The 23,804-nt window shown below is 43.6% G+C and overlaps 1 protein-coding gene across 2 annotated transcripts in view; it reads right to left on the reverse strand.

Annotated features, from left to right (window-relative positions):
• Positions 1–20,547, reverse strand: part of LOC110538614 (synaptotagmin-C) — a 48,931-nt gene extending 28,384 nt beyond the window's left edge. The window contains exons 1-3 of one of the 2 annotated variants that reach the window (XM_036938715.2): positions 20,202–20,547; positions 6,910–7,203; positions 5,695–6,119 (exon numbers count right to left, since the gene is read on the reverse strand). In XM_036938715.2, coding sequence (XP_036794610.1) covers positions 5,695–5,842 — 148 coding nt within the window. In that variant the 5' untranslated portion in view covers positions 5,843–6,119; positions 6,910–7,203; positions 20,202–20,547. The remainder of the gene's footprint in view (positions 1–5,694; positions 6,120–6,909; positions 7,204–20,201) is intronic. The other variant, XM_036938720.2, reaches the window with a different exon arrangement.
• Between the last annotated feature and the right edge of the window lie 3,257 nt (positions 20,548–23,804).

Here is a 23,804-nt window from a genome sequence, read left to right on the forward strand (position 1 = left end):
CATGTGTGTGTTTGTGCATGTTTGTGTGTGTGTGTGTGGCAGCTCAGGGAGCATAGATATGTGTGTGGGGGGAGACTGTCAGCAGGAAAACGTTGTTTATTCATTAGTCTTTCAGGAGGTCAGGTGCTCATAGGTCAGTCCTAAACCACACAGCCTAACCGTTAACGTGTGTGTGTGTGTGTGTGTGTGTGTGTGTGTGTGTGTGTGTGAGTGTGTGTGTGTGTGTGTGTGTGTGTGTGTGTGTGTGTGTGTGTGTGTGTGTGTGTGTGTGTGTGTGTGTGTGTGTGTGTGTGTGTGTGTGTGTGTGTGTGTGTGTGTGTGTGTGTGTGTGTGAGGGGGGTAGCTTGGCGGAGGCAGGTGGGGGTGGTTCTTCTGAGACAGAAACCCAGCATGGGGCAGATTGACACCGGCTGTCAATCAGTAAGTGATGTATCCGACTGGGAGTTTTTCAGGCAGAACATCAAACAGCTCACACCCACCCTGCTTACTTACACAAGCCATTGATTGACAGACAGGCGACGGATGGCGGATCCTGTACTGCCCAGAGGCCCTTGCTTTGGTTTATCACGTCATTACCCAGAGGCTATCCGCTAACGCCTCCCACCAAACCCACTGCATGATGACATCCTGCACTGTGTCACACAAATCTCTAGGTGCTCCATGCAGCAGATCCAGCCTAATCTACACTACAGCACACTGATCCACACGCATCCCCTCTAATCTACACTACTGCACATTTCTGCCACCGCTCCAAAACCTCTCCATGAGAATCCACACAGGACCAGAATGCTGCTGGGACTGTAGCTAGCTAGCGCCACCACTCATCCACTCTGCTGTGTAGAATTCATTCAAAGGGATCTGGGACGATGCTCCATATTTACAATTAGCCAGGTTGGGATTGCACTTGGACTCTTTGGTTTGCCCTATAAACAGAGGGCTGGACCTTCCTTATCAATTTGGAAATGTCTCATGAATATTTCAAAGTGTTCCGGAGGTGCCCTGATTTGTTGTGGGGGTGCTAGCCAGCCCCTCAGGGCAACCCTGGCATCAGAACCCAGATAATAACTCTTCTTCAGGATATTCTGCTCTATCCCACAATACACATTACTACGGCCAGGAGTGTTTCCTGGGATTTTTTTCTTGCTAATGTCACTTGGACAGAAAAACACATGGCTAATGATTCCTGTATGTTAGTGTGTTGTTAATGATCCCTATATGTTACTGTATGTCACTGTGTGTTGTTAATGATTCCTGTATGTTAGTGTGTTGTTAATGATCCCTATATGTTTCTGTATGTTACTGTGTTGTTAATGATCCCTATATGTTTCTGTATGCTACTGTGTTGTTAATGATCCCTATATGTTTCTGTATGCTACTGTGTTGTTAATGATCCCTATATGTTTCTGTATTTCACTGTGTGTTGTTAATGATTCAAGTATGTTACTGTGTGTTACTATGTTTATAATGATTCCTGTATGTTACTGTTTGTTACTGTGTTGTTAATGATTCTTGTATGTTGCTGCATGTTACTGTGTTGCTGATTCATGTATGTTAGTGTGTGTTAATGATTCCTGTATGTTATTGTGTTTTTAATGATCCCTGTATGTTACTCTGTTAATGGTTACTGTATGTTAGTGTGTTGTTAATGATTCCTGTATGTTACTGTGTTGTTAATGATTCCTGTATGTTACTGTATGTTACTGTGTGTTAGTGTGTTGCTAATGATTCATGTATGTTACTGTAGGTTACTGTGTGTTAGTGGGTTGTTAATGATTCCTGTATGTTACTGTGTGTTGTTAATGATTCCTGTATGTTACTGTACATTAGTGTGTTGTTAATGATTCCAATATGTTACTGTATGTTAGTGTGTTGTTAATGATTCCTGTATGTTTCTGTATGTTACTGTGTTGTTGATTCATGTATGTTAGTGTGTTGTTAATGATTCCTGTATGTTATTGTATGTTAAAGTGTTGTTAATGATTCCTGTATGTTTTTGTATGTTACTGTGTGTTAATGATTCGTGTATGTTATTGTATGTTGGAGTGTTTATAATGATTCCTGTATGTTACTCTGTTAATGATTCCCGCATGTTACTGTATGTTAGTGTGTTGTTAATGATTCCTGTATGTTACTGTATGTGTTGTTAATGATTCCTGTATGTTACTGTATGTGTTGTTAATGATTCCTGTATGGTACTGTATGTTAGTGTGTTGTTAATGATTCCTGTATGTTACTGTATGTGTTGCTAATGATTCCTGTATGTTACTGTGTTGTTAATGATTCCTGCATGTTACTGTATGTTAGTGTGTTGTTAATGATTCCTGTATGTTACTGTATGTGTTGTTAATGATTCCTGTATGTTACTGTATGTGTTGCTAATGATTCCTGTATGTGTTGTTAATGATTCCTGTATGTTACTGTATGTTAGTGTGTTGTTAATGATTCCTGTATGTTACTGTATGTGTTGCTAATGATTCCTGTATGTTACTGTGTTGTTAATGATTCCTGCATGTTACTGTATGTGTTGTTAATGATTCCTGTATGTTACTGTATGTGTTGTTAATGATTCCTGTATGTTACTGTATGTGTTGTTAATGATTCCTGTATGTTACTGTATGTGTTGTTAGTGATTCCTGTATGTTACTGTATGTGTTGTTAATGATTCCTGTATGTTACTGTATGTGTTGTTAATGATTCCTGTATGTTACTGTATGTGTTGTTAATGATTCCTGTATGTTACTGTATGTGTTGTTAATGATTCCTGTATGTTACTGTGTTGTTTTTTAAAATAATTTTAAAATATATTTTTTTATTTGACCCCCTTTTTCTACCCAATTTTGTGGTATCCAAATTGTCTTCTCTCTACTATCTTGTCTCATCGCTACAACTCCCGTACGGGCTCGGGAGAGACGAAGGTTGAAAGTCATGCGTCCTCCGATACACAACCCAACCAAGCCACACTGCTTCTTAACACAGCACCATCCAACCCGGAAGTCAGCCGCATTAATGTGTCAGAGGAAACACTGTGCACCTGGCAACCTTGGTTAGCGTGCACTGCGCCCGGCCCGCCACAGAAGTCGCTGGTGTACGATGAGACAAGGATATCCCTACCGGCTAAACCCTCCCTCCGCAATTGGCAACGCTATGCCAATTGTGCGTCGCCCCATGGACCTCCAGGTCGCGGCCGGTTACGACAGAGCCTGGGCGCGAACCCAGAGTCTCTGGTGGCACAGCTGGCGCTGCAGTACAGCGCCCTTAACCACTGCGCCACCCAGGAGGCGTTACTGTGTTGTTAATTATTCCTATGTGTTACTGTATGTTACTGTATGTTACTGTGTTGTTAATGATTCCTGTATGTTACTGTATGTTACTGTGTGTTAGTGTGTTGTTAATGATTCATATATGTTACTGTATGTTACTGTGTTGGTAATGATTCCTGTATGTTCCTGTATGTTAGTGTGTGTTAATGATTCCTGTAGGTTACAGTATGTTAGTGTGTTGCTAATGATTCCTGTATGTTACTGTGTTGCTAATGATTCCTGTATGTTACTGTATGTTACTGTATGTTACTGTGTTGTTAATGATTCCTGTATGTTACTGTATGTTACTGTGTGTTAGTGTGTTGTTAATGATTCATATATGTTACTGTATGTTACTGTGTTGGTAATGATTCCTGTATGTTCCTGTATGTTAGTGTGTGTTAATGATTCCTGTAGGTTACAGTATGTTAGTGTGTTGCTAATGATTCCTGTATGTTACTGTGTTGCTAATGATTCCTGTATGTTACTGTATGTTACTGTGTTGTTAATGATTCCAATATGTTACTGTATGTTACTGTGTGTTAATGATTCCTGTATGTTACAGTATGTTAGTGTGTTGCTAATGATTCCTGTATGTTACTGTGTTGCTAATGATACTGTGTTGTTAGTGATTCCTGTATGTTACTGTATGTTACTGTGTGTTAGTGTGTTGTTAATGATGCATGTATGTTACTGTGTTGTTAATGATTCCTGTATATTTCTGTATGTTAGTGTGTGTTAATGATTCCTGTATGTTACTGTGTGTTACTGTGTGTTAGTGTGTTGTTAATGATGCATGTATGTTACTGTGTTGTTAATGATTCCTGTATATTTCTGTATGTTAGTGTGTGTTAATGATTCCTGTATGTTACAGTATGTTAGTGTGTTGCTAATGATTCCTGTATGTTACTGTGTTGCTAATGATTCCTGTATGTTGGTGTGTTGTTAATGATTCCTGTATGTTACTGTATGTTAGTGTGTTGTTAATGATGCATGTATGTTACTGTATGTTAGTGTGTTGTTAATGATGCATGTATGTTACTGTATGTTAGTGTATGTGAATGATTCCTGTATGTTACTGTATGCTAGTGTATGTGAATGATTCATGTATGTTACTGTATGTTAGTATATGTGAATGATTCCCGTATGTTACTGTATGTTAGTGTATGTGAATGATTCCTGTATGTTACTGTATGTTAGTGTATGTGAATGATCCCTGTTTGTTACTGTATGTTAGTGTATGTGAATGATTCCTGTATGTTACTGTATGTTAGTGTATGTGAATGATCCCTGTATGTTACTGTATGTTAGTGTATGTGAATGATTCCTGTATGTTACTGTATGTTAGTGTATGTGAATGATTCCTGTATGTTACTGTATGTTAGTGTGTTGTTAATGATGCATGTATGTTACTGTATGTTAGTGTGTTGTTAATGATGCATGTATGTTACTGTATGTTACTGTATGTTAGTGTGTTGTTAATGATGCATGTATGTTACTGTATGTTAGTGTGTTGTTAATGATGCATGTATGTTACTGTATGTTAGTGTGTTGTTAATGATTCCTGTATGTTACTGTATGTTAGTGTATGTGAATGATTCCTGTATGTTACTGTATGTTAGTGTATGTGAATGATTCCTGTATGTTACTGTATGTTAGTGTGTTGTTAATGATGCATGTATGTTACTGTATGTTAGTGTGTTGTTAATGATGCATGTATGTTACTGTATGTTAGTGTATGTGAATGATTCCTGTATGTTACTGTATGTTAGTGTATGTGAATGATGCATGTATGTTACTGTATGTTAGTGTATGTGAATGATGCATGTATGTTACTGTATGTTAGTGTATGTGAATGATTCCTGTATGTTACTGTATGTTAGTGTATGTGAATGATTCCTGTATGTTACTGTATGTTAGTATATGTGAATGATTCCTGTATGTTACTGTATGTTAGTGTATGTGAATGATCCCTGTATGTTACTGTATGTTAGTGTATGTGAATGATTCCTGTATGTTACTGTATGTTAGTGTATGTGAATGATTTCTGTATGTTACTGTATGTTAGTGTATGTGAATGATTCCTGTATGTTACTGTATGTTACTGTATGTTAGTGTATGTGAATGATTCCTGTATGTTACTGTATGTTAGTATATGTGAATGATTCCTGTATGTTACTGTATGTTAGTGTATGTGAATGATCCCTGTATGTTACTGTTTGTTAGTGTATGTGAATGATCCCTGTATGTTACTGTATGTTAGTGTATGTGAATGATTCCTGTATGTTACTGTATGTTAGTGTATGTGAATGATTCCTGTATGTTACTGTATGTTAGTGTATGTTAGTGTATGTGAATGATTCCTGTATGTTACTGTATGTTACTATGTTGTTACCTGTTTCGTGCTGCTGTCCCCTCATCATGTAGACAAAGTCTCGGCAGCTGGCTTCATGGCTGTCCTTCGCTGAGGAGTGTAAGCACAACTCCTCCACCAGAGTGAGAGCCTTCTTACACAGGTGGTCTTCATCCCAGTCCCCCGACATCCTCCAATCCGCATTGCACTCCCACCCGCAGTCAACCAATCACAGCACAGCCCTCGCCGCCCTCACCAAACGGACGGCACCTGGGTGAGAAGAGGTTCGATCCGACCACGTTCCTTGGAGGGTCTGGAGAAATGGGTGGGCCCGGGGGAGATTGGACCAATCCAGGAATAAGGGGAGGGGCTCTGTCAGGTGCTGTCTACTTAGGCGGAGTCTAGCAGAGACCCTCCATGTCTGACACGCCCATAAATGTGAGCCAAACCCACCCCTTTGTCTTTTCCTGAGAGAAATTAATGGAAAAGATTAGGAAAAAGAAGATGAAAGACGATGTATAAATAGGTACTGTTATCATTGTACCAATTGGTGACAGATTTTCATGCAAATATTCTCAAATCTGCATAAAACAATATGTGCATTTTCCCACCAGAGGTGAGTTTCCATCAAACTAACCCATTGTGGATAAAAGTCTGTGTGTGATAAAAATCACTTTTGTGGTTAAGTTCCTATGTACCGGATAAAACATGTACATTAAATGGGGTACCGATGGTTTTGTCACAAAAACTGTTGTGATAAATAGCATTCTTGGCCAATCTGGTTTTGGCGCATGCTCTCTAGACAAGTTCACTGATATGATAATTGGCAGCCAAGCACCGATCATCATATCCCCAGAATTCAAATAATAGCCTACCCTCGATATTTATCTTCATGGAAATTTGCATGACCAATGTGCACTTAACCACCATGTGAAGTTCATGATCTGCCTGTAAACCTTTCCTGCTCTTCCATGTCGTGGTGGGAGGTCATCGTGTGACTCCAAGTTTATTTTCGATATGATGGTTATTATATCAATATTTGCGCATGAAGGCATTCCCGTTACCATTTCTCAGAGAACTAGTTTTACAGACACAAAAAAGATTCCAACATGTCGAATGAACAAATTGTCTGTCGGACATTTCCTGTTTCCATCAGCCTTGACTTTTTTTTATATGTCAGGTAATTCATCTGCGTTTAATGGTTGGATGGAAACCTGGTTTATGGTACATTTTTATTTCTGTTTTAAGTCAACATACCTGTATTAGAGTTGTTTGTAAAGCCTAGGAGTCCCTGTCATGTTTGAAATGTCTTCTCCACCAAGATACAGCTGAACAACACTTGGTTATGCTTCCAACAAATTCATAACCTTATACTAGTTTGTGTTCTTCTTCTTCTAATGTCACAGAGATAGGGATAGCTCTAACAGCATTTAGAGCACGGTTCAGCTCTGGGTAATGTAGTTCCAAGCAGATTCAATGGAATGCAGTAGTTTTCCTGGTTTTCCTCCAACCTAGATTCATAGAATGTCTTAAAAATGGCTCCAACATCACCTGAAAGACAATGACAACACATTACTGAATGAGGTCAATAACAAAATCCACAGAGATTGTGATAGAGATTGTATTACAATGGTTCCACAAGGGTATTACATTGAATTTGTCTCTTGTTGTTTGGATGCTCTCAGTAGTACACAGACTGTAAAATCCCAGGACTGTTAGTGTTTCAGTGCACATACAGACAGACGTTGTGTCCTCTTTGTCCTTTTCTCAGAGAACTCTATTTCCAGAGCTCCTTAACATTCTCCCTTTATTTTGAACTCATTCTGTCTCCAAAAAGCAGGTCAATGCCCCAACTTTCTCGTTCTCTATAGCTCTCTCCCTTTCAAACGGTCTGTGTGTCTGCAGCGATATATGGTAGAAATATGTCTAAAAATACATAAATGAATGAATGTCTACATTCACAGTAATAGCTGGCAATCTGTAATAAGATTTCTCATCAGTGAGGTGTCTGCTGCCAGAACGTCCAACGAGACGTCGTATCAGCGAGAGGTAGGCCCACTTGTCCAATGAGAACCCTGTTCGGCCAAAGGAACATCTATTTATCATTTGATGATTCTGGTTCTGTGAAATGTCAGCATCAGTCTTTGTGCAGTGACTGACAACCTACCTAGCAAAGTGTTGCTTTTTTGTCCATCTATCTCCCTGGCCATCAATCCATCAATCCATCACAGCATTAAGAAGAGACACATTTCAATCAGGACAAGACTCAGGACAGGACATGTTGGTGCCATTTCTCCTTCCTCATCTCTCTCTCTCACTCTCTCTCAAACACACTCTTTCTCTCTTTCTCTTTCTCTCTCTCTCCCTCTCTCTCTCTCTCTCTCAAACACACTCTTTCTCTCTATCTGAAAACTTCTGATAGGCATATTAGGTCCGTCAATTAGTCTGGAATAGGTTCAGAAAGGAAACTCAGACTCAACTAGGTCCATTTATCTGTCCATCTCAGCTCGCTCCATTGTAAAAAATGAGCCTGAGATTAGCGCATGAAAACGCTACCCCCAACCCAACACCCCAGTCTGTATCCCCGCTCCACTCCCCTCCATCCAGACTGAGATAGTAAATCTTTCTGAGTGTGACTTTAAAACCCAGCATATCTCAATCTGAGGAATGGCTGTCTGGCACAAAACTGGTCCTCTCAAATGGCAGCAAGAACATCAGGGGGAGGCAGGAAAAGAGAGGGGAGAGAAAGAGAATGTGTATGGATGTGTCTGTGTAAGAGAATGAGATGGTATGAGAAAGAGGATGTGTATATGGATGTGTCTGTGAGAGAGAATGAGATGGTATGAGAAAGAGAATGTGTATGGATGTGTCTGTGAGAGAGAATGAGATGGTATGAGAAAGAGAATGTGTATGGATGTGTCTGTGAGAGAGAATGAGATGGTATGAGAAAGAGAATGTGTATGGATGTGTCTGTGAGAGAGAAGGAGATGGTATGAGAAAGAGGATGTGTATGGATGTGTCTGTGAGAGAGAAGGAGATGGTATGAGAAAGAGGATGTGTATGGATGTGTCTGTGAGAGAGAAGGAGATGGTGTGAGAAAGAGAATGTGTATGGATGTGTCTGTGAGAGAGAAGGAGATGGTATGAGAAAGAGGATGTGTATGGATGTGTCTGTGAGAGAGAAGGAGATGGTATGAGAAAGAGGATGTGTATGGATGTGTCTGTGAGAGAGAAGGAGATGGTGTGAGAAAGAGAATGTGTATGGATGTGTCTGTGAGAGAGAAGGAGATGGTATGAGAAAGAGGATGTGTATGGATGTGTCTGTGAGAGAGAAGGAGATGGTATGAGAAAGAGAATGTGTATGGATGTGTCTGTGAGAGAGAAGGAGATGGTATGAGAAAGAGGATGTGTATGGATGTGTCTGTGAGAGAGAATGAGATGGTATGAGAAAGAGGATGTGTATGGATGTGTCTGTGAGAGAGAATGAGATGGTATGAGAAAGAGGATGTGTATGGATGTGTCTGTGAGAGAGAAGGAGATGGTATGAGAAAGAGAATGTGTATGGATGTGTCTGTGAGAGAGAATGAGATGGTATGAGAAAGAGGATGTGTATGGATGTGTCTGTGAGAGAGAAGGAGATGGTATGAGAAAGAGGATGTGTATTGATGTGTATGTGAAAGAGAATGAGATGGTATGAGAAAGAGGATGTGTATGGATGTGTCTGTGAGAGAGAATGAGATGGTGTGAGAAAGAGGATGTGTATGGATGTGTCTGTGAGAGAGAATGAGATGGTGTGAGAAAGAGAATGAGATGGTATGAGAAAGAGGATGTGTATGGATGTGTCTGTGAGAGAGAATGAGATGGTGTGAGAAAGAGGATGTGTATGGATGTGTCTGTGAGAGAGAATGAGATGGTGTGAGAAAGAGAATGAGATGGTATGAGAAAGAGAATGTGTATGGATGTGTCTGTGAGAGAGAATGAGATGGTGTGAGAAAGAGGATGTGTATGGATGTGTCTGTGAGAGAGAATGAGATGGTGTGAGAAAGAGAATGAGATGGTATGAGAAAGAGAATGTGTATGGATGTGTCTGTGAGAGAGAATGAGATGGTGTGAGAAAGAGAATGTGTATGGATGTGTATGTGAGAGAGAATGAGATGGTGTGAGAAAGAGGATGTGTATGGATGTGTCTGTGAGAGAGAATGAGATGGTATGAGAAAGAGGATGTGTATGGATGTGTCTGTGAGAGAGAATGAGATGGTATGTGAAAGAGAATGTGTATGGATGTGTATGTGAGAGAGAAGGAGATGGTATGAGAAAGAGGGGAGAGAAAGGAGCGATATGGACATTAGATGAAAGGAGAGGAGGAGATGAAAGGTAAGTAGAAAGGAATGGAATGGAACAGGAGGCAGTGTTGGTGACATAGCAACAATAGTAATCAAGGTCTGGCTGTGCAATTTACTAGAAGCAAAATATTTACAGAGCTTCATTATTTACTGATAAATATCAGACACGTACAGACTCATCTCTTCCTCCATACAACACTCTATACTGAGACGCTCACAGCCACAAAGGAACACAAACCTCCCACAGACATTCCATTGACTGCTGCCCTGTTTTAAATCAATAACCTTAGGCAACCAATACACCAACAGAGACCGGTCAACCAGGAAGGTCACTGTCCAATCGCACTACAGCGACGGGACAGCAGGGAAGGTATTTGTCTAATCACACTACAGAGACTGGAAAACCAAGGACGTGCTCTGTCCAATCACAATAGACAGCCTATGCAACCAGGAAGGTCACTGTCCAATCAAACAACAGAGAATAGGTAAGTGGTGTGAGGTCACTGTCCAATCACAAAATGGTGGTAAATTCACTGCTCAAACACCCAACATGGACTCGGGAACCAGGAAGGTCACGTTCCAATCACAAAACATTAATCTGGCACCAGTAAGGTCACTGTCCAATCATGTAGCAGAGAGCAGCCAGGCAGGCGCCCACTAAGGTCAGAGACGGATAACCAAGGCTACTGCCCAATCTTATGGCAAAAAACAGATGGTTAATAACGTCACTGTCCAATCAGAGACCCCCTCCAGCTAAACACATTTAACATGTGATGAATGATGTTGACTGAAAGTGCACTTAAGCAGTGGTTTTAGGCCAGATGTTTCTTTGGGCCTATAATGGGTGAGGCTTGTATTTGCTTTGGGACAACTGATTCTGGGCATGCTCTCGGGGCCTTCTCTCTCTCTCTCGAGTGTGATGAATCTCTGAGGTTGTGCCAGTTTGTTAATTTGTTAAGAAAAGCCAAAAAGGCAGAAGAGGAGGAGAGGAGTAAATGTGTGAACTGTGACACATTGAAACCCAAAAAGCACGCATTTCACACACAGGGGATCATAGGAGAGGAGCGTAAATCTCAGCTCATTCACTGGGTTTCCCCTTCAAAGGAAGGCATCACACCTGAGCCTGACACAGTATGTCTCTCACACAGAATACGCTCAACATCACAGCTTTGCATTATGTCAAAATTAGTATAATATCACATTACCTGCTGTGTAGCGACTATTATGCAGAGATTATGGTCATGTCAGCAAGTCCTTTGAAATATTGCACATTATTTCACATCAGACGTCAGTCTTTCTTGAGGGACTTCCCTTTTCCTTTCACCGCAACAGAAGTGGTGAATTCGACCAAAGGGCGAAGCAGTTTGGATTACTTTCAGAGACAAATCAAACACTTGGATGGGTTTAGAAGATTTCATCGTCTCCTTCTCATTTGCACGGCTGACTTTCACTCTACAGGCTCAGCAACTGTTACCTTTTAACAGAATTCCTTTGCTATTCGAAGTAACGCTCTGTCTGAAAAACGACAGCCTATGTGATTGAGTGAGAGAAAATGTAAATGAGCAAAGACAGGTTGTGTGAAAATTCTACTCTACTCCACTCCATCCTCTACTCTACCATCTTCTCCTCTACTCTACCATCCTATCCTCTACCATCCTCTACTCTACCATCTTCTCCTCTACTCTACCATCCTATCCTCTACCATCCTCTACTCTACTCAACCATCCTCTACTCTACTCTACCATCCTCTACTCTACTCTACCATCCTCTACTCTACTCTACCATCCTCTCCTCTACTCTACCATCCTCTACTCTACCATCCTCTCCTCTACTCTACCATCCTCTACTCTACTCTACCATCCTCTACTCTACTCTACCATCTTCTCCTCTACTCTACCATCCTCTACTCTACTCTACTCTACCATCCTCTACTCTACTCTACCATCTTCTCCTCTACTCTACCATCCTCTCCTCTACTCTACCATCCTCTACTCTACCATCCTCTACTCTACTCTACCATCTTCTCCTCTACTCTACCATCCTCTACTCTACTCAACCATCCTCTACTCTACTCTACCATCCTCTACTCTACTCTACCATCTTCTCCTCTACTCTACCATCCTCTACTCTACTCTACCATCCTCTACTCTACTCTACCATAATCTCCTCTACTCTACTCAACCATCCTCTACTCTACTCTACCATCCTCTACTCTACTCTACCATCCTCTACTCTACTCTACCATCTTCTCCTCTACTCTACCATCCTCTACTCTACTCTACCATCCTCTACTCTACTCTACCATCCTCTACTCTACTCTACCATCCTCTACTATACCATCCTCTCCTCTACTCTACCATCTTCTCCTCTACTCACCCATCCTCTACTCTACTCTACCATCCTCTCCTCTACTCTACCATTCTCTCCTCTACTCTACCATCCTCTACTCTACCATCTTCTCCTCTACTCACCCATCCTCTACTCTACTCTACCATCCTCTCCTCTACTCTACCATCCTCTCCTCTACTCTACTCTACCATCCTCTCCTCTACTCTACCATCCTCTCCTCTACTCTACCATCCTCTCCTCTACTCTACTCTACCATCCTCTCCTCTACTCTACCATCCTCTCCTCTACTCTACCATCCTCTCCTCTACTCTACCATCTTCTCCTCTACTCTACCATCCTCTACTCTACCATCCTCTCCTCTACTCTACCATCCTCTACTCTACCATCCTCTCCTCTACTCTACCATCCTCTACTCTACCATCCTCTCCTCTCCTTTCCTCTACTCTACCATCCTCTCCTCTACTCTACCATCCTCTCCTCTACTCTACCATCCTCTCCTCTACTCTACCATCCTCTACTCTACCATCCTCTCCTCTACTCTACCATCCTCTCCTCTACTCTACCATCCTCTACTCTACCATCCTCTCCTCTACTCTACTCAACCATCCTCTACTCTACCATCCTCTACTCTACTCAACCATCATCTACTCTACCATCCTCTCCTCTATTCTACCATCCTCTCCTCTATTCTACCATCCTCTCCTCTACTCTACCATCCTCTACTCTACTCTACCATCCTCTCCTCTACTCTACCATCCTCTCCTCTACTCTACCATCCTCTACGCTACTCTACCATCCTCTCCTCTACTCTACCATCCTCTACTCTACCATCTTCTCCTCTACTCACCCATCCTCTACTCTACTCTACCATCCTCTCCTCTACTCTACCATTCTCTCCTCTACTCTACCATCCTCTACTCTACCATCTTCTCCTCTACTCACCCATCCTCTACTCTACTCTACCATCCTCTCCTCTACTCTACCATCCTCTCCTCTACTCTACTCTACCATCCTCTCCTCTACTCTACCATCCTCTCCTCTACTCTACCATCCTCTCCTCTACTCTACCATCCTCTCCTCTACTCTACTCTACCATCCTCTCCTCTACTCTACCATCCTCTCCTCTACTCTACCATCCTCTCCTCTACTCTACCATCCTCTACTCTACCATCCTCTCCTCTACTCTACCATCCTCTACTCTACTCAACCATCCTCTACTCTACCATCCTCTACTCTACTCTACCATCCTCTACTCTACCATCCTCTACTCTACTCTACCATCCTCTACTCTACCATCCTCTACTCTACTCTACCATCCTCTACTCTACCATCCTCTACTCTACTCTACCATCCTCTACTCTACCATCCTCTCCTCTATTCTACCATCATCTCCTCTATTCTACCATCCTCTCCTCTACTCTACCATCCTCTACTCTACTCTACCATCCTCTACTCTACTCTACCATCCTCTACTCTACTCTACCATCTTCTCCTCTACTCTACCATCCTCTACTCTACTCAACCATCCTCTACTCTACTCTACCATCTTCTCCTCTACTCTACCATCCTCTACTCTACTCTACCATCCTCTACTCTACTCTTCTCTACCATCCTCTACTCTACTCTACCATCCTCTACTCTACTCAACCATCCTCTACTCTACTCTACCATCCTCTACTCTACTCTACCATCCTCTACTCTACCATCCTCTACTCTACTCTACCATCCTCTACTCTACTCTTCTCTACCATCCTCTACTCTACTCTACCATCCTCTACTCTACTCAACCATCCTCTACTCTACTCTACCATCCTCTACTCTACTCTACCATCCTCTACTCTACCATCCTCTACTCTACTCTACCATCCTCTACTCTACCATCCTCTACTCTACTCTACCATCCTCTACTCTACCATCCTCTACTCTACTCTACCATCTTCTACTCTACCATCCTCTACTCTACTCTACCATCATCTACTCTACCATCCTCTCCTCTATTCTACCATCATCTCCTCTATTCTACCATCTTCTCCTCTACTCTACCATCCTCTACTCTACTCTACCATCCTCTACTCTACTCTACTCTACCATCCTCTCCTCTACTCTACCATCCTCTCCTCTACTCTACCATCCTCTCCTCTACTTTACCATCCTCTACTCTACCATCCTCTCCTCTACTCTACCATCCTCTCCTCTACTCTACCATCCTCTACTCTACCATCCTCTCCTCTACTCTACTCAACCATCCTCTACTCTACCATCCTCTACTCTACTCAACCATCCTCTACTCTACCATCCTCTACTCTACTCTACCATCATCTACTCTACCATCCTCTCCTCTATTCTACCATCCTCTCCTCTATTCTACCATCCTCTCCTCTACTCTACCATCCTCTACTCTACTCTACCATCCTCTCCTCTACTCTACCATCCTCTCCTCTACTCTACCATCCTCTCCTCTACTCTACCATCCTCTACTCTACTCTACCATCCTCTCCTCTACTCTACCATCCTCTACTCTACTCTACCATCCTCTCCTCTACTCTACCATCCTCTACTCTACCATCTTCTCCTCTACTCACCCATCCTCTACTCTACTCTACCATCCTCTCCTCTACTCTACCATTCTCTCCTCTACTCTACCATCCTCTACTCTACCATCTTCTCCTCTACTCACCCATACTCTACTCTACTCTACCATCCTCTCCTCTACTCTACCATCCTCTCCTCTACTCTACTCTACCATCCTCTCCTCTACTCTACCATCCTCTCCTCTACTCTACCATCCTCTCCTCTACTCTACCATCCTCTCCTCTACTCTACTCTACCATCCTCTCCTCTACTCTACCATCCTCTCCTGTACTCTACCATCCTCTCCTCTACTCTACCATCCTCTACTCTACCATCCTCTCCTCTACTCTACCATCCTCTACTCTACTCAACCATCCTCTACTCTACCATCCTCTACTCTACCATCCTCTCCTCTACTCTACCATCCTCTACTCTACTCTACCATCCTCTACTCTACCATCCTCTACTCTACTCTACCATCCTCTACTCTACCATCCTCTACTCTACTCTACCATCATCTACTCTACCATCCTCTCCTCTATTCTACCATCATCTCCTCTATTCTACCATCCTCTCCTCTACTCTACCATCCTCTACTCTACTCTACCATCCTCTACTCTACTCTACCATCCTCTACTCTACTCTACCATCTTCTCCTCTACTCTACCATCCTCTACTCTACTCAACCATCCTCTACTCTACTCTACCATCTTCTCCTCTACTCTACCATCCTCTACTCTACTCTACCATCCTCTACTCTACTCTACCATCTTCTCCTCTACTCTACCATCCTCTACTCTACTCTACCATCCTCTACTCTACTCTACCATCCTCTACTCTACTCTACTCTACCATCCTCTACTCTACTCTACCATCTTCTCCTCTACTCTACCATCCTCTACTCTACTCAACCATCCTCTACTCTACTCTACCATCCTCTACTCTACTCTACCATCCTCTCCTCTACTCTACCATCCTCTCCTCTACTCTACCATCCTCTACTCTACCATCCTCTCCTCTACTCTACCATCCTCTACTCTACTCAACCATCCTCTACTCTACCATCCTCTACTCTACCATCCTCTCCTCTACTCTACCATCCTCTACTCTACTCTACCATCCTCTACTCTACCATCCTCTACTCTACTCTACCATCCTCTACTCTACCATCCTCTACTCTACTCTACCATCATCTACTCTACCATCCTCTCCTCTATTCTACCATCATCTCCTCTATTCTACCATCCTCTCCTCTACTCTACCATCCTCTACTCTACTATCCTCTACTCTACTCTACCATCCTCTACTCTACCATCTTCTCCTCTACTCTACCATCCTCTACTCTACTCAACCATCCTCTACTCTACTCTACCATCTTCTCCTCTACTCTACCATCCTCTACTCTACTCTACCATCCTCTACTCTACTCTACTCTACCATCCTCTACTCTACTCTACCATCTTCTCCTCTACTCTACCATCCTCTACTCTACTCAACCATCCTCTACTCTACTCTACCATCCTCTACTCTACTCTACCATCCTCTCCTCTACTCTACCATCTTCTCCTCTACTCTACCATCCTCTACTCTACTCTACCATCCTCTACTCTACTCTACCATCCTCTACTCTACTCTACTCTACCATCCTCTACTCTACTCTACCATCTTCTCCTCTACTCTACCATCCTCTACTCTACTCTACCATCCTCTACTCTACTCTACCATCCTCTACTCTACCATCCTCTCCTCTACTCTACCATCTTCTCCTCTACTCACCCATCCTCTACTCTACTCTACCATCCTCTCCTCTACTCTACCATTCTCTCCTCTACTCTACCATCCTCTACTCTACCATCTTCTCCTCTACTCACCCATCCTCTACTCTACTCTACCATCCTCTCCTCTACTCTACCATCCTCTCCTCTACTCTACTCTACCATCCTCTCCTCTACTCTACCATCCTCTCCTCTACTCTACCATCCTCTCCTCTACTCTACCATCCTCTCCTCTACTCTACTCTACCATCCTCTCCTCTACTCTACCATCCTCTCCTCTACTCTACCATCCTCTCCTCTACTCTACCATCCTCTACTCTACCATCCTCTCCTCTACTCTACCATCCTCTACTCTACTCAACCATCCTCTACTCTACCATCCTCTACTCTACTCAACCATCCTCTACTCTACCATCCTCTACTCTACTCTACCATCATCTACTCTACCATCCTCTCCTCTATTCTACCATCCTCTCCTCTATTCTACCATCCTCTCCTCTACTCTACCATCCTCTACTCTACTCTACCATCCTCTCCTCTACTCTACCATCCTCTCCTCTACTCTACCATCCTCTCCTCTACTCTACCATCCTCTACTCTACTCTACCATCCTCTCCTCTACTCTACCATCCTCTACTCTACTCTACCATCCTCTCCTCTACTCTACCATCCTCTACTCTACCATCTTCTCCTCTACTCACCCATCCTCTACTCTACTCTACCATCCTCTCCTCTACTCTACCATTCTCTCCTCTACTCTACCATCCTCTACTCTACCATCTTCTCCTCTACTCACCCATCCTCTACTCTACTCTACCATCCTCTCCTCTACTCTACCATCCTCTCCTCTACTCTACTCTACCATCCTCTCCTCTACTCTACCATCCTCTCCTCTACTCTACCATCCTCTCCTCTACTCTACTCTACCATCCTCTCCTCTACTCTACCATCCTCTCCTCTACTCTACCATCCTCTCCTCTACTCTACCATCCTCTCCTCTACTCTACCATCCTCTACTCTACCATCCTCTCCTCTACTCTACCATCCTCTACTCTACTCAACCATCCTCTACTCTACCATCCTCTACTCTACTCTACCATCCTCTACTCTACCATCCTCTACTCTACTCTACCATCCTCTACTCTACCATCCTCTACTCTACTCTACCATCCTCTACTCTACCATCCTCTACTCTACTCTACCATCATCTACTCTACCATCCTCTCCTCTATTCTACCATCCTCTCCTCTATTCTACCATCCTCTCCTCTACTCTACCATCCTCTACTCTACTCTACCATCCTCTCCTCTACTCTACCATCCTCTCCTCTACTCTACCATCCTCTCCTCTACTCTACCATCCTCTCCTCTACTCTACCATCCTCTCTTCTACTCTACCATCCTCTCCTCTACTCTACCATCCTCTCCTCTACTCTACAATCCTCTCCTCTACTCAACCATCCTCTCCTCTACTCACCCATCCTCTACTCTACTCTACCATCCTCTACTCTACTCTACCATCCTCTACTCTACTCTACCATCCTCTCCTCTACTCACCCATCCTCTACTCTACTCTACCATCCTCTACTCTACTCTACCATCCTCTCCTCTACTCTACCATCCTCTCCTCTACTCTACCATCCTCACCTCTACTCTACCATCCTCTCCTCTACTCTACCATCCTCTCTTCTACTCTACCATCCTCTCCTCTACTCTACCATCCTCTCCTCTCCTCTACCATCCTCTCCTCAGTTCTGTGCTGTCTGTTCTACTGTATTCCATGGACTTGTGTTATAAGCGCACTATCACTTCCGACCTCAAGACTCATCCTTTAAAACATGAAGTCACTGGATGCAGGGCCCTCCGTGACTCACACAGAGGTCATGACCTTTTCTCACTAGCACTGGCATGGACCTTTGCATCACTTCCTACCTATCGAGGCCAGTGCATCACAGCGTCATGTCTGTCTGGGCCAATATCATCTGTGCTCTCTGCTCATCCAACTGTGTCAAACTGATGCACTAGGCTAAATAGATACTACCAAATACCTTTACCGCTACAAAAGAGGACTGCTTCCTGTATTTGGCTGTGAGATGGCACTAGAAATACAAGGCCAAGATTGAAGACCTTGTATTAATGTCTATTGACTAAAGGTAATAGCTTTGCTGCCTGCGACTCAGCCTTTAGGTTACTCCAGGCTGGCCTGTAACAGCCCATAGGCAAGCTTTTAGTACAACTATCCGACGTTGGAGGTTTCAATATTCTGTTTATGTCCCTACATCACACACACACACACACACACACACACACACACACACACACACACACACACACACACACACACACACACACTGAAGTCTGCTGTGCTGCATGCAGGGCTCTCTGCTGCTTCAGGCCTGCTCCCGCGAGTGTCTAAATTATCTATATCGTCACACAGGAAACACAGCGCGAGCACCAAGCTGAGCGAGAGGCCAGTGAGGAACCCTGGGATACTGGTTCCGCTCTCTTCCTGTGCAGACTAGAGCCGGTGGAAGAAGCTGCACATCCATATATGCAGAGCAGTTCACTGGTCCAATACTAAGATGGCAACATTCTCACCACCCACACAGTGCACGTGGATAGCCCTCGCTTCATACTTCACTTACATTTACGTCAAAGTCAGTGAGCCATCGAGACTATCCTTATGACTTTGGTTACATATGAGCATATTCATATTTGCATAATTATGGAAGTCTATCTCATAAAGCCAGAGCCACTGTGCCTTTGATGGGGGGAGAGGGGAGAAGGGAGAGGAGAGAGGGGTGGGGTGGGTGGAGGGGAATAACACTCGTTTCAGCTCCTACATGTTTCCCCTGTCTTACTCATGCTGTGTGTGTGTGTGTGTGTGTGTGTGTGTGTGTGTGTGTGTGTGTGTGTGTGTGTGTGTGTGTGTGTGTGTGTGTGTGTGTGTGTGTGTGTGTGCGTGTTTCGCCCTATACACCTATACATGCATTCAAAAGTTGGATTTATCTGAGAGCAATGGCTTACATCCCGACAGACATATAAACCCACATACATGCTATGCACACTGCACACTTGTGCGAGAGATAACCTACAGTGTAGGCTACATAGGCTACTATATGCATGCCATAACGCTCGAACCAATGGGCTATACATTAAATTAGAATAGATTACATTCGCACATCACTGCACAAAATATGCATAAAATGTATATTTGAACCGGACAGACATACAGTCAGTTAGGTGGCACATAGCTACAGTATAGATAGACTATAACACTTAAGATCACACAGGATATTATGGTGAGTAGCCGAACCTATATAACGACATATAGGCGTGTATTAATATGACAAAAATGAAATATCATCAAACCTCTATGTTGTATCCGAAACTGCTCCCTCTCCTACCTGCCCTTTTCATCTAAACACCAGCCTATTTTTTCAGATGCGACGCGTTAAAAATCAACATTCCGCCCTCTACCCCAAGACAGGAAAATGGGTTCAAATACTGCACCTGGGATTGAAGAATAAGGCGGAGGGGTAGACTGAGAGGGAGAAATGAACAATATGGTATCTCTCCGCTCCCCTCTCATTCTTTCCTATTTTCTTGTCTTGGAATGTGTTTTCTGTCTTCTCACCCTGTTTTTTTCTTTGTATTTCACTCTCCCCTCCCTCCCTCTCTTCCCCTGTGCTCGGAATACTAAACGGGCTTCTCCGCTCGCTGACTGTATAGCGCTACCCGTGCTAAAGACATACTGATGTATATGTGTGGTAGAGAGGGGAGACAGAGCCGAGCAGAGCCCGGGGATGGGAGGGGACGGTAGAGGCAGTGTGTGAGGAGGAGAGGGGGTGTTGCTGGAGGCGAGGAGACGCGTGGTGCGATAGGGACAGACCACTGTGTCTCGGCCCACCGCCAAAGGGACACGGCGTATGTGCCATGGTGTCCGGACGAGTGATAGCGCGCAGCACCTCGTTGGGATCAAATCATGGTTTCGTGATAATATAATTTCCCTTCGTGTGTGTACTGTAGGCATATCTAACGATGTGACAAAACACCAACACCAAAATAATTGAAAACTGCAGCAATGTTGGCAACTGTAGTGGGAAGCATTCCATTGTAGCCTATATGTGGCGTTGCTAATCTTTGTCAACCCGAGCCAGCCCAAGAGATTTTACTAGAATGAGTTTAGACATCGCATAATTTGAGGCTGTGAGTGACTACGCCTCATTACGTAGGCTACCGGGCATTTCAAGTTCTGTAGTAAGTCAAGTCATCTCTCTCATCTGCAAGTTATTCATGGTAGGCTTATTATGGGGTTACTACCTACCGTGTTAAGTGTAGGCTGCATTGTATTTATGATTACCCTTTCCTCTTGATTTCATTTACAGTTGCAAATGTGTTTACTGTAGAAAATTACAACTTCCTTGTCCTTTGGCTGGACTAGGCCGTAGAAGCTGCCTAGATGGCAATGCCTGCTGTCTCAAATAAATGTATCTACACATTATTTATACAGGTAGTTGAAATATAGTGTAGGCTAGGCTATATAAGGTCTGCTTTCCTCTAGGATGGCCCAGCCCACGGTCCAAATAGGGATTTTAAGCACTTCTCAGCATTTCAAGCTATCAAGGGACATAATGTTTTTTTAGGTCAAATAATCAGAATACTCAGCCAGGAGCCATGCATGGCTGATGGACTGAAGGTACAGGAGCCATGCATGGCTGATGGACTGAAGGTACAGGAGCCATGCATGGCTGATGGACTGAAGGTACAGGAGCCATGCATGGCTGATGGACTGAAGGTACATGCCAACTTCTTGGGCTGACATGAGATATGATGCTGTATGACTTTATGTAGATACACCTCAATGAGAATGGTTGTTTTTGGGACAAGAGACTTTGGCTTGACTAACACTGATAATGATAACCCTATTTGATCACTATAGCTGAAAATAGCTGAGTAATAGCATATTACTGGCAATACTGATATCTATGTTATGTACAGTAAATATTCTAGTATTAACAGGGCAATTCTCAAATTTCTACCATAATTATATGTGTGGAATTAATACTCCCAAGTGATCACAGACAGTCATAATAAGTCATAATTACTTCCCTCCTGATCATCTGGTCCCAGACAGTCATAATAAGTCATAATTACTTCCCTCCTGATCATCTGGTCCCAGACAGTCATAATAAGTCATAATTACTTCTCTCCTGATCATCTGATCACAGAGAGGAAAAGAGGGTGATGGTGGACAGAGAGAGAGAGTGTCCGAGTGGAGAACCCCCAGAGCGAGGGATGACTGATGTATAAATGACGGTAAACAGCTGCCTCTGTTAACTGTCACTGCAGAGCACAGAGCGAGAGAGAGGCTGAGAGAGGATGAAAGAGGACAGGGATGATACAGTGCGAGAGAGGGGAGGAGAGAGACAGAATGTGAAAGGACAGGTCAGAAACAGACAGAGTGGATATAAAAGTGAGATAGGAAGAGGACAAGTAGAGTAGAAGAGAGGCAAGTGGGATTGAGATGAGAGAAACTAAAAGCCTGGCCTACAGCAGCAGCCACTGTCCAAACTGAGACTGTGTCGCTTTTAGAACAAGCACTGACATGACACTTATCTTCCCCTTTAAGAGCACACGCACACAAACACACACTTACCATGAAATACTGGCCTTATTGATCGCACACCCACACATACACACTCGTCTTTAAGGATCTATCCTGTTAATTCCTTTTCTCAAGATCTGTTTATTGACATATTCAAGATTTGGGAGGGCTCTGTCATGTTGATCCCTGACCCTGTCCCCTTGACTCTAGATGGTGTGTGACCCCAGCTGACTACAGGTCAGACATGCCACCATATAAAGAGATAGGAGAGAGGGAGATAGGAGAGAGGGAGAGTCCTCACCATCCTTTGAGTCTGTGTTCGTGTAGTAACTGCTCTGCATTTACTTTTAGTGTGACATTTAATTAGCAGCTTGTTTTTATGTATTTGCCCTCTCTTACCAAAAGTCTCTATTCATCTTTCATCCCTTCATTTTCATATGTTACCATGACTACCGTCTCTCAGGGCGAGTCGCCCACACCTCTCTTTCTCCTTCCCTTGCTTTTCATTTCCTTGATGTGACTCCCCCCTCTGCCTCCTACTCCCTTTCCCTCTATTCTGTTCTCTCTCTTTAGTCGTCAACCCCCTTTACTCTCTCTCTCCCTGTTTATCTTCTTACTCTGCCTCTTTCTTCCTTCATCCTTCCATTCTATCCATCTCTGTCCCTGGTCTTTACTTTCTCATTCCTTCATGTCATTAGAAGCCATGTGTCATCATCAAAGTCACATTACAAATATAGATGTACATTTTCAAATGAAGGTGTTAAATGGAAGGAAACGTAAATGACCTGTCCCTGACAGACGTGTCCCTGACAGACCTGTCCCTGACAGACCTGTCCCTGACAGACCTGTCCCTGACAGACGTGTCCCTGACAGAAGTTTCCCTGACAGACGTGTCCCTGACAGACGTGTCCCTGACAGACGTGTCCCTGACAGACGTGTCCCTGACAGATGTGTCCCTGACAGACGTGTCCCTGACAGACGTGTCCCTGACAGACCTGTCCCTGACAGACGTGTCCCTGACAGACGTGTCCCTGACAGATGTGTCCCTGACAGATGTGTCCCTGACAGATGTGTCCCTGACAGTCGTGTCCCTGACAGATGTGTCCCTGACAGTCGTGTCCCTGACAGACGTGTCCCTGACAGAAGTGTCCCTGACAGACGTGTCCCTGACAGTCGTGTCCCTGACAGAAGTGTCCCTGACAGTCGTGTCCCTGACAGACGTGTCCCTGACAGTCGTGTCCCTGACAGAAGTGTCCCTGACAGACGTGTCCCTGACAGTCGTGTCCCTGACAGATGTGTCCCTGACAGACGTGTCCCTAACAGACGTGTTTGAAGACTGGCAAGAGAGAGGCCAGTGAAGCTCTATGACAAGTCCTTAGGACAGAACAGACTCCTAACTTGTAATTTAGCGCATTCCAAACCAATGCCCAAACCTCATTATCACACTCATTATCGTAGGTTCAAATTCCTGGATGTTTGCATGTGTGAGTGAGTGTGTGCCTGGGCAC

The sequence above is a fragment of the Oncorhynchus mykiss genome, chromosome 12 (assembly GCF_057628025.1).
Source record: "Oncorhynchus mykiss isolate SJ-2025 chromosome 12, ASM5762802v1, whole genome shotgun sequence".
Taxonomy (NCBI): Eukaryota; Metazoa; Chordata; class Actinopteri; order Salmoniformes; family Salmonidae; genus Oncorhynchus; species Oncorhynchus mykiss.